Source organism: Gopherus flavomarginatus, chromosome 1 (genome assembly GCF_025201925.1).
Source record: "Gopherus flavomarginatus isolate rGopFla2 chromosome 1, rGopFla2.mat.asm, whole genome shotgun sequence".
Lineage (NCBI taxonomy): Eukaryota > Metazoa > Chordata > Testudines > Testudinidae > Gopherus > Gopherus flavomarginatus.
Window position 1 is genome coordinate 339,778,526 of NC_066617.1, and position 14,419 is coordinate 339,792,944.

At 39.6% G+C, this 14,419-nt stretch overlaps 1 protein-coding gene across 3 annotated transcripts; it reads left to right on the forward strand.

The window, feature by feature from the left end:
- Positions 1 to 2,559: 2,559 nt before the first annotated feature.
- On the forward strand, positions 2,560 to 12,310 carry LOC127036856 (matrix metalloproteinase-27-like). 3 transcript variants are annotated; one of them, XM_050928137.1, is made up of 11 exons: positions 2,560 to 2,587; positions 4,125 to 4,162; positions 4,537 to 4,775; positions 5,397 to 5,545; positions 5,646 to 5,774; positions 8,227 to 8,388; positions 8,546 to 8,666; positions 9,538 to 9,668; positions 10,324 to 10,483; positions 11,559 to 11,662; positions 11,917 to 12,310. In XM_050928137.1, exons 2-11 carry the CDS (start codon positions 4,148 to 4,150, stop codon positions 12,015 to 12,017), a joined length of 1,311 nt encoding a protein of 436 aa, XP_050784094.1. In that variant the 5' UTR covers positions 2,560 to 2,587; positions 4,125 to 4,147; the 3' UTR covers positions 12,018 to 12,310. The 3 variants fall into 3 exon arrangements, with proteins under 3 accessions (XP_050784094.1, XP_050784087.1, XP_050784076.1); XM_050928130.1 differs by having other exon boundaries at positions 2,583 to 2,628; XM_050928119.1 differs by lacking the exon at positions 2,560 to 2,587 and having other exon boundaries at positions 3,932 to 4,162.
- Positions 12,311 to 14,419: the final 2,109 nt, after the last annotated feature.

The following is a 14,419-nucleotide window of genomic DNA, read 5'->3' on the forward strand; positions in this document are numbered from 1 at the left end:
TTTTTTAGTCTTGACTAGCATAAATAATATTGTGTTGTGCAAGTTTTACCAAATCATTAGCACCCCCCCCACACACACACCCTTTCTAGATCATTAATAAACAAACATCACTGGTCCTGCTATGGAACTTTGGGCACCCCTCTGTTAACCCTTTCCATGATGAACATTAGCCATTTATTCCTACTCTTTGTTTTCTATCTTAGTCAAATCCAGTCTATGACAGTACTTTAACTCTCAGCATTCACTACTTCAATTCCTGAAGGGTCTCTTAGGAGGGATTTTGCCAAAAGTTTTGTGAAAGTTCAAATAAATTGTTCTAACCATTTCTCCATTATCCAGTATTTGTTGACTATACCCCCAAAATTCTAGTAGATTGGAGGGGCATAATTTTCTTTTGCAGAATTCATATTCATTTGTCTCTATCACATCAAGTTCATTTAGGTGCTTTGTGGGGGGAGGGATAGCTCAGTGGTTTGATCATTAGCCTGCTAAATCCAGGATTGTGAGTTTAATCCTTGAGGGGGCCACCTAGGGATCACGGGCAAAATCAGTACTTTGTCCTGCTAGTAAAGGCAGGGGGCTGAACTCAATGACCTTTCAAGGTCCCTTCCAGTTCTATGAGATAGGATATCTCCATTTATTCCATTGTTGTTTTAACTAATTTTTCTGATACTGAAATAAAGTTCACTCACAGCATAGTCTGATTCCGGTCCTCTTTGGGCAGCCTCAGATACAGGCAACATACTAAGGAGAAGTGTGTGCAGTGGCATCGTGTTTTGTTAGGGTGTTTTGGTTTTTAGTATACTTGTTGCTATTTACCCAGCTACTGGGATGACAGAGGGCTGGCACAGATTAGAGCACTGTTGAGGTAGCTCTGACACAAAGAATCAAGGAGCTATAACTGGTTGCTGGTTTACATTTCTACTCTTTATCCTCTGCTAGCCTGTCATGGGGGGGTGGGGTAGAGCAGTCATCCCTTCCTAGGTGCTCTCATAGGCTTCTACCCTACTCTTCTTGGGCTCCCACAGAATGGCAGGAAAGCAGGCTATGGAATACTGTCTCTTCCCTCCTCTGCCATGCAACAGGCAACCAGTGGAGGAGCTGATGAGAAACCATAGTGGAGAGGAAACAGCAGCTTCTCAGATCACTCCCATCTCACACCAGAGCTGCTGCTAATGCTATAGGGGAGAAAGTGGGGAAGTGATGCCCCTACCTCCTCCCTGTAGCTACAGGGCTAATTCAAACCTTGACAGTAACTCAGTTTTGAAAACCTGTATAAAAGAGAGGCTCTTGCTCAACCATAAGTTATGTGCTTGATGCAGGAATCATTAATTTCTATGATTCTCCAGGAGGTCAGACGAGATGATCACAATGGTCCCCTCTGGCCTTAAAATCTATTAATCTAATAAACTTTAACTTATAAATAGAAAGCACAGCTGAAGAAACACAGCCTCCGTGAATAGTTAAAGACTCATTTTCTTATTAACATAACCATCTTCAAGGGCAGCAGTTCAGAGTTTTGAGGGCCTCAGGTTGGAAGTTACTGATCTAGCATAATGGACCCCCCGTCTGAACTTGAGTCCTTACGTGCTATCATAACATCAATTAATAATAATAGAGGAGGTTTTCACACTGAGGATAAGTAACAATAGAAACTACTCAGCAAACAATGTTATACAATGAAACTGGAACTTTGTCCATCATTCACTGACTTCCTCAGATGCTAGCTGAAAAGGACAGTGATGCAACAAACATGAAAACAAGCATTTCCTCAGAATGACACAGCCAGACACAGAGGATATTTGTCACAAGTTATTTTGCAAATGACGAGCGCTATCCTGTCAGAGGCTCTGCAGCTCGTGAGAAGCGCTGAACCCTCTCAGCTCCCATGGACACCAATGGAACTGGGCGCGATTCAGCCCGACAGGTTCAGGCTCTAATTTGTTATGGTTTGTGTGATCCCTGAAATGTCCCTTCTTCTAAACTTCAGAGATTAGTGTCCTGTGGTGAATGTGGTTAAAATGAGGAACTAAGTTGTGAAACCATTTTGATTAAATGAAATAGATAGACAGACAGACAGACAGACAGAGTACTCACATGAGACCCAGCCTATGGTGCTAAGCAATATTGTCTCATTGTTTTCTTGCACTCCCCCATCTGCCAGTCTTATCCATCTGTCATCTCTTGTCATATACTTAAATTGTAAGCTCCTTGGGGCATGGACCGTTTTTTGTTCTGCGTTCCCACAGCACCTAGCGCAATAGGGTCCATGCCTAACGCTCCTAGACACTATGATAAGTGGGCATTGCAAGTGGGCAATGGGAAGCTGATATAATGGGCCTATTGACAGCACAATTACAAAAGAGAGATGATAGGCAGAGAGACAAGGTGGGTGGCGTAATATCTTTTATTGGACCAGCTTCAAAGGAAAGAGAGTAGGCACCTGACCAAAAGAGCCAATGGGAAGGCTAGAACATTTTAAAATTGTGGGGAAAGCTTTCCTTTTGTTGTTCTGTGGTTGTTCTCCGGAGAGAGGGAACAGAGCAAAGTCAGGGCTCTGACTATGCCGTAAATAGCTTTTTGCCAGGTATGGAAATCATCAGATTATACCTAGAACTACTCAAATATGTAAGTAGATTAGGAAATGTCTGGAAAGACGTGATTAGGTTTATTTCTTTTATTTTCTGTAAGGCTTGTGGACTCCTCTGTGCTAACCCCAGATACTTTTGTTTTGCTTGTAACCTTTAAGCTGAACCTCAAGAGAGATGTCTTGATGCTTAATTTTTGTAATTGTTTCTTTTAAGATCTAGCAAAAAGCCTAAGTTTCAGATGTATTTCCTTTCTTTCTGTTTTTAATAAAATTTACCTTTTTTAAGAACAGGATTAGATTTTTGATGTCCTAAGAGGTTTGTGCAAGTTGTTTGATTAGCTGGTAGCAATAGCTAATTTCCTTTGTTTTCTTTCTCAGTTCTTCCCCAGACATAGGATGAAAGGGTACCCCACAAGGAGGAATTCCCAAGTGTACCTTCCTGGGTCCCAAGGGGGTTTTGCATTTGGGTGGTAGCAGGGTTTACCAAGCCAAGGTCAGAGAGAAGCTGTAACCTTGGGAGTGTAATTAAAATCTGGAGTGGCCAGGATTAATTTTTAGAATCCTTGTGGGCTCCCACCTTCTGCACTTGAAGTGCCAGAGTGAGGAATCAGCCTTGACACATAGTCAATCCAATGGGCTAGGAAAATGCTCTTTGTAGCAGCATTCTAAATGGATGTGAGTGGGGCAAAATCACATTTGTTAAGACCCAAGAAGAGCAGCATGTTGCAGTAATCAACACATAAGATGATAAGAGCTTGGATGGGAATGTTGGCTGTCTGGATATTCAAATCCCTGTTCCAATAAATATTTATACGAAGTGGAGCAACTTCAATTGGACAAATTGAGTTTCATTTGCCAGTAGCCCAGAGGTTAAAGCACTCAGCTGGGAATTGAAATACCCAGGTTCAAATTCCTGGTTTGAAATCAGACAAATCGGAAACTTGGACCTGGACTTCCTATAAGCAAAGTAAATGGCTTAACCATCCAGCTATTCAAGGGAAGGAGGGGGGTGTTCTCTCTTTGCAAGTGGCCTCAAAGTTCATATGTTCCAGCAAAATGATTCCATTTTGACGAATCTGCTTTTTAGATTAAAAACTTTAATCAAAAATGCAGATTCATCAAAATGGAATTGTTTTGCTAGAACTTACCAGTTTTGAGCCTACTTGCAAAGAGAGAACACCCTCCAAGTTTGATTAAAAACTTTAATCATAAATTTCACAATCATCTCCAGTATTTATGGTCTTCAAATGATTGCACAATCAGATGGTATTAGTTAACTTGTTTTGTGTCATCCCATCTTGTGTTATATGATATCTGTTGCTAATTAAAGCATGTTAAACTGTGAGTCATTCTACAGCAGACTTTATGAAACACCCTATTAACCATATAAACTGAGAAGCCTGAAAGACATGTATACCAAAGGCAGAGCCTGACTCTTGTTACACTGAGGCAGGAATGAGGATAAGAATGAAGAGCCTTCCATTTTTGCTGTTACTATATGTGGCATTTTCTTATGCTTTTCCTGTGTTTCCAGAAAAAAACAATGAAGGAGAAAATATGCAGCTTGTACAGGTAACTTCATTTTCTGAATATAAGATATGCTGAGCCCTTTCCGTTTAGATTTTAAAGCATCTGCAAGTTTGAATTGGTTAAGACATTGTTATCCCATGAGAATTCCCTGCACAACCATACACAGATCTTTTAAGCACACTTTGCTAAAATGAATAAAAATCAGCATGAGTAGGAATTGTCAAGTGATTAAAAAAATGGAATGTGTGGTCTGTTTCTATTTAGCCAGATTCCTAAGACAAACAGCTGCTGGAGCACATGGAAATCAGAGGCATGAAAGCATAGTGTATGAATAATAGTGGTCCTAAGGTAATTTTTTTAAGATCTAAAAAAAAGTTGTAGCATTTATTTAATTTATTTATTTATTTATTTGTCAGGAGTATCTAGAGAAATTTTATGAGCTTCAACCAGATCCAGAGCATCTAGCATGGAGAAGGAGTACTAGCCCCATGGTTGAAAAAATCCAAAAAATGCAAGAATTTTTTGGGTTGGAAGTGACCGGAAAGCCAGATCCTGAGACTTTGGAAGTGATGCAGAAGCCCAGGTGTGGAGTTCCTGATGTCGGACAGTACGGTTTCATTCTCCCAGGATGGAAAAAAAAACAACTGACATACAGGTAATATCTATATAATTTTTTCTTGTGTTTAAAATGTAGTTCTCATCTGAAAAGTAGCTCAAAAATTATCCTGTGGGTATCCTTATTTATTTTCTTTTAAAAAACTTTCATAGCAAGTGTGCTCAGTTAACCCTGCCAGTCATGCAAATACACCCTGGACTCAGGGAGTCTAGCTGGGTATTTTACCTCTTGGACATAATTTCTAGTAAAGATTCTGTAGACCAAATATGAGCCTCACTTATGCTCATTACACCCTTATTGTCTTCAAATGATGTAATCACTGGCAACTTAATACTGTCTCCAACGTCAGTAGATATGACTTTCAATGCGCCCAAGGAGAAGATCTGTTGAACAGCAGCCATTTTGACAGGTAGAACAGCTCTTTAAGAGGTCAGATATATATGATAGAACATTAGTATTATAAATATTAGAGATGGAAAAAACAAGTTATCACATTCCTGGCACACAGAATCCAAAGTGAGTTTTGAATGCTCAAGGATCATTGGTCAGGCCTCTTTTTGTATCTTATAGTACAACATACTGTCATTGCTGGATAAACTCTCTAGATAAACCATAAGTATTATTATTACAGAATATGCATCTGTTTCTTTATTCCTACAGAATTGTGAATTACACTCCAGATATGACACAATCTGATGTGGATAAAGCAATCCAGAAGGCATTTAAAGTGTGGAGCACTGTATCCCCACTGACTTTCACTAGGATTTATAAAGGGATAGCAGACATAATGATTGCTTTTGGGACTAGAGGTACTGTAATAACTGTATGGAACTAATAAGATGAATTTATATTGTTGCCTACAGCAATGATATGGTGCTTTATTTTTTTTTTCAACAAATTTCTGTTTAGCTCATGGTCGTTGTCCCCGTTATTTTGATGGACCCCTTGGTGTTCTTGGCCATGCCTTTCCACCTGGCAATGGTATTGGAGGTGATGTCCACTTTGATGAAGATGAACACTGGACAGAAGGTTCTGCTGGTAGGTCTCTTGTACGTGTTAATGATACCTTATTGTAGTACAATGTTAATGTTAAAAATAATTAGGATATTAAAGATCATCCTCAAATTTCTTTCATAGTCCTGCTTGAAAAAAGATTGTAGCAGAAGGGTACATACTTCTCCAGAGCAACCTGGTTTGTTTAGATTGGGGTATCCACAGTGACAAGTGGCCTTATCTACACTATAGGATGGAACCAGTGGTAAATGTACCAAAGGCACAGCACTCTCTTAAGCACCAGCACTATAGTGTGTCTTTGCTAATGCTGTAGCAATAGGGGCCACTTCAGTTTTGACCCATGTCCACACAAGAGCTGTAGTACATTTACAGACTCATAGACTCATAGACTCCAGGGTCGGAAGGGACCAATGTGATCATCTAGTCCGACTCCCTGCACAAAGAAGGCCACAGAACCCTACCCATCCACTTCTATAACAAACCCCTAACCTATGTCCGAGTTATTGAAGTCTTAAAATTGTGGTTTGAAGACCTCAAGCTGCAGAGAATCCACCAGCAAGTGACCCATGCCCCACGCTGCAGAGGAAGGCGAAAAACCTCCAGGGCCTCTGCCAATCTGCCCCGGAGGAAAATTCCTTCCCAACCCCAAATATGGCAATCAGCTAAACCCTGACCATGTGGGCAAGACTCACCAGCCAGCACTCAGAAAAGAATTCTCTGCAGTAACTCAGATCCCATCCCATCCAACATCCCATCACCGACCACTGGGCATACTTATTTGCTGATAATCAAAGATCAATTGCCAAAATTAAGCTATCCCATCATACCATCCCTTCCATAAACTTATTAAGCTTAGTCTTAAAGCCAGATATGTCTTTTGCCCCAACTACTCCCTTTGGAAGGCTGTTCCAGAACTTCACTCCTCTAATGGTTAGAAACCTTCGTCTAATTTCTGCAGTACCTATCACACAGTTTCCAGCATAGCTCCCTCAAGTAGTGGTTTCTGGGATATTTCAAAAAGCCTTTTGGAATTCCCAGGGAATTCATAGGAAATTGTGAAAGAGGTTAAACTCCCAGAATCCTCGGGGGGAGCTCACATTAACCCCCTAGTTCCAATACAATTTCCTAGCCCTTTTCTTATGTTCCACACCAGGCAGAGTAGAGGCTCTCTCTCTCTCATATATAGATGAATGTCCAAACCACTGGGCTATTGAATATTCAAGGATGGCCCACTCTCCTTTCCCTCTCTCTCTTCTTCCATTCCTCCCCTCCAGTGAAAAGTTTCAGAAAGTCTTGGTTTCATTCCTCAATGGAACAAAAAGAAATGTCCAAACCTCACATTTTGTTTGCAAAATGGAATTATTGTTTTCCAGCCAGCAATGCCCAGGAGATCTAGGTTCAATTCACTGCTCTGCCACAGACTTATGATATTGGGCAAGTCACTTGACAACTCTGGACCTCAGTTTTTCATCTTTAAAGGAGAGAGAATAATTCCTCCTTACCTCAAAAGAGGTTTGTGAAGCTAAATCTATTAATGTCTGTGAGGCACTCAGATACTACATTGATAACTATAAGTATCAAGATAACTGAGCAAATCTAATTTCTTCTGTTTGTTGAGCTGACATTAAATCAGAGTAAAACCAGAGCTACCTTTGTCTGATGTGTTTTATTGGGGGATATTTTAAATAAACCATGGACCTAGAAAAATTCTATTTATAAAAGGGAAAACATTGAGTCAACGCTATTTTATAAATATATTTTTATATATATTCATATATATTGCCTGCCCAAAATGTGTGTACCATGTGTGCAGGAAAGAAAGTCCCATAGAATACTCAGGCATAAATATGAGTATTCCTCTTGTTTTAGTCCTCCTACTATAGATAGTTCTGAATCACCATACAATCAGGGGTAGGTAAATTGGAAAGCCTTTCCTGGTAATTCATCAAAACTTCTCCCACGCTCACCTCCAGCTACCTACTCACTCAGCTCACCTAGTTTCAACAACTACAGGTAAGAGCCAAACAGCCACTCCCTTCTTGACTCTGGAAGAACATCACCTTCAGGGCTTAAATTCTCATAGATGATTTCCTGAAGCACCTCTCCACCCCCATTCCTCCTATTCAGGGCTCCAGGTTTCAGCTGCGGAGTGGGGGAATCTTGGGGCTTTAACCTTATGGGGTATGCTGGGGCTCAGGGCTTCAGCCCTGTGAGTTGCACCAAGGCTCGCCCCACAGGTTTGAAAATATTTACCGCTTTGGACAGTGCTGGCAAAATTTAAGCACCGACTGCCTTGTTTACATAACATGTTTCATACTATATCCCAGCACCAGTGGTTTCAGGTATATACAGCGAGGCCATAGAACCACTAAGATCCTCTATAGCACTTGTGTATTGAGCAGTAAGCTGGACTTTCCAGTTGCAAGCCTGTAGACACAAATACATCTAAGCTGTCTTGCACCTATATTTTTTTTAGGGTTCAACTTGTTTCTGGTTGCTGCTCATGAGTTTGGCCATGCATTGGGTCTCTCACATTCCACTGACCGTGGAGCCTTGATGTTCCCAAATTATGCCTACATCAACCCCACTGAATTCCTGCTCTCCCCGGATGATATTAATGGTATACAAGCCATTTACGGTGAGTAGAAACCATCTCCTCAAAAAAACCAGAAACAAACAATATCTCAAAGTGAAATCATTTTAACTAATTATAGTTCCATATTGTTCCTCTGTGTGTGAAATACATGACTAACCCCACACATTTTTGAATATTCTTTTTAAACTACTTTCCCTAGGACCCTCACCTAACACCCCGGATGAGCCAGCCAGACCCACAGCACCTAAAACCTGTGACCCTATGGTCTCTTTCGATGCTATCACTACACTGCGCAGAGAAGTCATGTTTTTTAAAGACAGGTAAACCCAGTCCCTCTTCAAAGGACATTAATCTTTGTGTGGACATTTCTTTTACATTATTTCTTAATGACTGAATGCAACAACGTGCTCCAGTGATCAGCACCATAGATAGATGGATTGAAAGAAAGAAAAGGAGATTTCAGAATTAATAACCCACTGAAATAAGAGATGTTTTATTGTTAACAGTGAAGTTATTTACAAACTTACCTACTTTTATACTAGAGGTGAAGTGAGTCCTCTGGCAAGAGTTGCTTGTCTTTCCCAGAAAGTATCTCAGGCCCAGCAAAGTCTATGATTCATTCCAAAATAAGCAGATGGTCAAATTTAGTTGTGAGATAAGTAAATGCTGCCATCATTTGCAAAGGAATGGTTATGCTCTGTAATACCTCTTGGGGCCAAATTCAGTTCTCAGTTATGCCTGTACAAGCCCACTGGCAGTGGGAACTCATAAGTTAGCAGATTAGAATCAGACTCATTATTTTATGTGTCTCGGATCCTCTAGCTGATTCTTTCATGTTAGAATGTGGCACAGGAACTATCCAATCCCTCATCTAGTCCTAACTTATATTCTTAGTCAGTCCACACCAAGTGTGGACCAGTCAGTCAACAAAAGGGGTTTTTTAGAAGTAGCTGACATATTTGGATATTTGACTGCAGCAAGTGACAGAATTTTCTTTCCCATTATGGCCAATATTTTACTTTCTGGCATGGTGAAATCATTGACTGATTAATAGAATGCACATGGTATTCTGCTAGATTCCCTTGACAAGAAAGAGGTTATAAGTCCCATCACTGTTTACAGTCTTATGAATATACAGAAATGTATGTGGGTTTATTATTTACTGTGAAAATTGTATCATATTTAAATCAGGCACATATGGCGAGTTTATCCTGGTAATTCAGAAGTTGAACTTGAATTAATTTCTACATTCTGGCCTTCTCTGCCATCTGGTATTCAAGCTGCTTATGAAAATATTAAAGATCAGATTCTATTTTTCAAAGGTAAAATATGTATGATTTTCTCTAAATTCTTCTTACATGTAATTTTTGCGAGGACATGGGAGGAAAGCACAGAGTGTGTACAGTTTCAATGTGCACAATACCTATACACCTGGAATACCTATGTCAACGGGAGGATTTTCCCACTGATGTAGGTAATCCACCTCCCCAAGAGGCCATAGGTAGGTTGATGGAAGAATTCTTCTGTTGACCTAGTGCTGTCTTCACAAGAGGAGGGAGGGAGTAGTGGGGAGAGGCAAGATTGGTACAGCTACATCTCTCAGGGGTATGGATTTCTCACACCTTGAGAGATATATCTACACTAGTGTAAGTCCTTGTATAGACCTGGCCTGTATAGAATGAACAATGATAGGCAATTTCACCTAGTTTTTCTTACAAGGGATTTCCTGAATTCTGCTGTTGTGCAGGACCATGTGTTACTTCCACTAAGCAAATGCACTTGTGTTAGGGTGACCAGACATCAAGTGTGAAAAATCAGGATGGGGGTGGGGGGCAATAGGAGCCCATATAAGAAAAAGACCCCAAAATTGGGACTGTCCCTATAAAATTGGGACATCTGGTCACCCTAACTTGTGTTTGTTTGACTTGTCTTAAACCACAGGTGAAACATTACAAATCTTGTTGTTGTTTTTAACAGGGAATAATTTCTGGGTTATCAGTGGGTACCAGGTGCTCCCTGGTTATCCTAAGAACATCAATACATTGGGTTTCCCAAGGAGCGTTAAGAAAATTGATGCAGCTGTTTCAAATAAAAACTCAGGAAAAACAGACTTTTTTGTAGGTGACAAGTATTGGAGGTAAGATCAATGGCTACAATTTTTGCTTTCTGGTTGACTTCATGCAACCTTCATGTGTGCATTTAAAGATAAGATTTGCCCTTTAAATATTTAGACAGCTAGGACACTTTAATAAGGAATATATTTTAATTTTCAAGGAAAGCATTTGTTTAAATGACTCCTGAACTCAGAAAAGAATATACCTTTGCTTCTCTTTCAAAGACCTGTTTAAAAGGACTGTTAATACAGTACTCTGCATGTAGATTTCTTTTGGTGCACTGTACAAGACAATAAGAGTATTCAAGGAAAATGGTAGAAGCCTTAACACTTGGGACTTTTACAAATAATGTGGACAAAAAACTAGAAAATGTGCTATACAAAGCAATCCTCCGTTGGCAGGGAGATGGACTGGATGGTCCAACAGGACTTTACCTTCTCTAACTTGTGTACAAACAACAGTAAATTGAGTCACAGTGTAGGCCTATGTCTAATCTACGAGCTGGACGTGCGATTCCTCTGCTCACATACACAGACTCGTGGTTAGCTCCTGTTAAGAGAGCATAAGAATAAACAGCTGTGTAGTCACAGTAGCATGGGTAGGTGCAGTGGAAGCATGGCTTAGCAATGCCAGATACAAATTCACCTGGAACCGATAGGTACAATGAAACTAACTGTCCTTAACTCTCCATTATTTATCTGCTTTGTATTGGATTTTCAATACATTTAAGCCAAACCCTGCTCACCTAAGTCACAGGAGTGCTTTTTAGCACCCAAATAGAAGAGAAATAAGATACAGGCAGATAAGGCAGATAATAAACTAGTCATGTGAGTGGCCCATTATGCAAAGCTGGTCATTCTTCAAAGATCCCTGCAATAAGTAAGGACCACGGTATGAGTCAAAGAGGCTTTATCATCATTGTGTATTTCCTTAGTCTGATGATTCAAGTCAGCCACACAATGTTCGTTGAATTTACAGTTGTCTGTGGTTTCCTATTGTTTGTATTTACTGGTGAATAAAGTTAGCCATGTACTTAAGTCTTTGCAGGATTAGGGCTTAAATTCTTGCAAATCCATTCCACCCTGTTATATCATTCAGGTACGAGGAAAGCAGTCAAACCATGGAAAAGGGCTATCCAAGACAGATAACAGATGATTTTCCAGGAATTGGCAAGAAAGTTGATGCTGTTTTCCAGCATAAAGGTACGTGGAATGAACTTTCAAGTGGAAGATTTGCACTGTTGTAAATTTCAGAAGGATTAAAAATATTAGTAGTCATTATTATATTAGTCATATTATATGCCATTATTATCATTACCTTGCTAAGAGCAGAAAGTAACAAGACGTTTTCTGTGTATATGGAAGATGTTATTTTGCTATTGTCTCCAGCATTATTTGTTAAACAGAGCTACAAATGACTTGTACAATATAATCATTCCTCTTACTTTTATTTCTAGGATTCTTCTACTTTTTCCATGGAACAAAGCAATGGGAATTTGACCCTAATACAAGGAGAGTTATTCGTGTGATGATAAGCAATAGCTGGTTTAACTGTTAACATTAAACATTATTATATGCAACTTAAGAAAATAAATTCTAGTTAGCTAGCTTTCTATAAAAGAGCCCACCACTATGATATCAAAGCACCTAGTATTTCGGAAAGGCAAACAGGCTGTTTTTTCATGAATGTCTACAACCTCAGTATTGTTCATATTTAGTGTATGTCCAACAGTCAAAGCAGAGCTACGGTCTTTGATTTCTTTTCATAACAAAGTATGACATATTCATGTGTGTTTTAAACTCTGAATGGACTTCCCACTATCTTGGAAATAAAGTGTTTTATACTTGGTATTAACTGCCGTCTGCTTCATCTGTTCATGACACTTCACATTTCTAAAACAGAAAAGGTCTGAAGGAATTGACACAAATACGCTGAATATATTTTAAAATTATATATCCCCATTTTTTCACTTTTTCTTTCACCCCACTTCTAAGCACCTGCCTTGTTCTGTCCATACTGCCAAAGCTCTCAACCAGGCCCTTAGTGTTTTGTGTCTTAACTTTGTCATCATCTCCTCTTTGGCCTTGACAGCTTCAACCTACACCCTCTCGTATCAATTGGAATCACTCTCCTGGCTTGTTGCTTCAACCATGTCATCCCTCTCTCTTGCATCAAGTGTCATCTTCTTAGAACATTATGCCCATTAACAATTTAGCCCTGTAATGTTCAGTCAATCCATTATCTTACCACATGTAAATCTTTGTACCATCAACAGTGCCAGTCTTTCCCACCCATTAGTCTACTTCTAACTCAAATACTTCTGTGCTTTATATCATGCTGCCCCTTGTGCATGGAACAAATTCCCCACGAAAATCCATAAAGTTGCTCCCTTATCCTCCCTTCATATGTTTCCTTCAGACACCCTTGTGCAATAATACCTATAGAAAACCACCAGTTGGCAAGTTATATTGTGTTCTAGTCTATGCGAAAACATGCTTGCACTGATATTGGCTTGTCCTCCTTCTCCTGCATTGTCATCTTTGTTTCATCACACATTGCATCTTTGAAACAAGAAGTTTCTTTTTACTACATGTGTGCACAGTGCTCAGTGCAGTGGGACCCTGATCCCTAACTGGAAACTCATGACACTACTGTAAATAACACAATAATAAAATAATAATAATAATAATAATAATAATATTGAGATGAAAGTGTGACTACTCCACTCCCATTGACCTGTTTGCTATTAGGAAATCTGACTCAATATGGGGCCAATCAGGGCTCTAACATTTCTTTCCCTTGTTCTGTGTAGCTCCACAGAATTTCACACTTCTCTTCTTGTTCTAGTCTCACTGCAGCCAATGGAGCAACACTGAATTACACCAGTTGGCCAATCGCATCTAAAAATGAGATTAAAATTCATCAGATCCTAGAGTCTGGTGCACTCAAGAGTACTCCGAGGCAATATGTCAGGTCCGATATTTCAGTTTTGTGACTGCGAATATGTAAATTCAAAAACAAAAGAAACACAGCTAGAACCATGATGGTTAGATGCAGGTCCTTAATGCAGTTTAAACTAGAAGTGGCTTGAGCAGAAAATATTTGCTAGCCACCCCCAATTTTGTGGGAGAGAAAACTTGTTGGGGCTGCCAGCTTCCCAGACTGTGAAATGGGCACTTCGTGGCAGGAAGTTATTGTAGCCTTTCATCACCATTGCCCAAAGATAGAATTGTCTGAAGGTACCCTTTCTGATTATTATATACCCAGGATGTTGCTGACAGACTGTAGTGGAGGTTAGTGGGATATATAAAATGATTCAGCCTACTCCCTGTTTTGACTCATCTCTATCACAATTTCAATAAAGAGTGGCTAGAGGACACAGCTTCATGGCATGTTTAGAGAAGCTGCCAAGTCAGTCAACACTCCGACTTACAAACAGAAACAAGACTATTATCAGACACTGTACTCTGCCTTGGCTGTTTAATAAAACAATGTTTGGGTTTTTTTACTTGCAATAAAAATTTAATCATTAAGCTAAAAAAGAAATTATACCACATCCCACAGAATGTAGGTGAGGTTCCCATCTCTTCAGGTAAAAGCACAAATAATTGTAATAAATCTGTACCCTGTTCTATGTCCAGCTGAAACATTGTTTGGTTACCAGAATAAATCCTTTGTCTAAATGAGAATTTACCTTCAATAGTTACATACTTATTCCCTACGTTTCCTGACATGCAGCTATTTTCAGTCTGTTAAACACACACATGTGGAATATGTTCACAGCTTATTAGCAAAGGAAAAGATAAGTGGGTGTTCTTTTTTTTTCTTCTTCTTTATTATATACAAAGAAGTCCTGAAAATTCCTCCCAATACTCACAAAGGCTTGATTTTTACCTTAGAGGTACCAGTACCAACAAATTGTGTCTTCCCTGTTTGACGCTGGATGTTTCCTTGGAGGA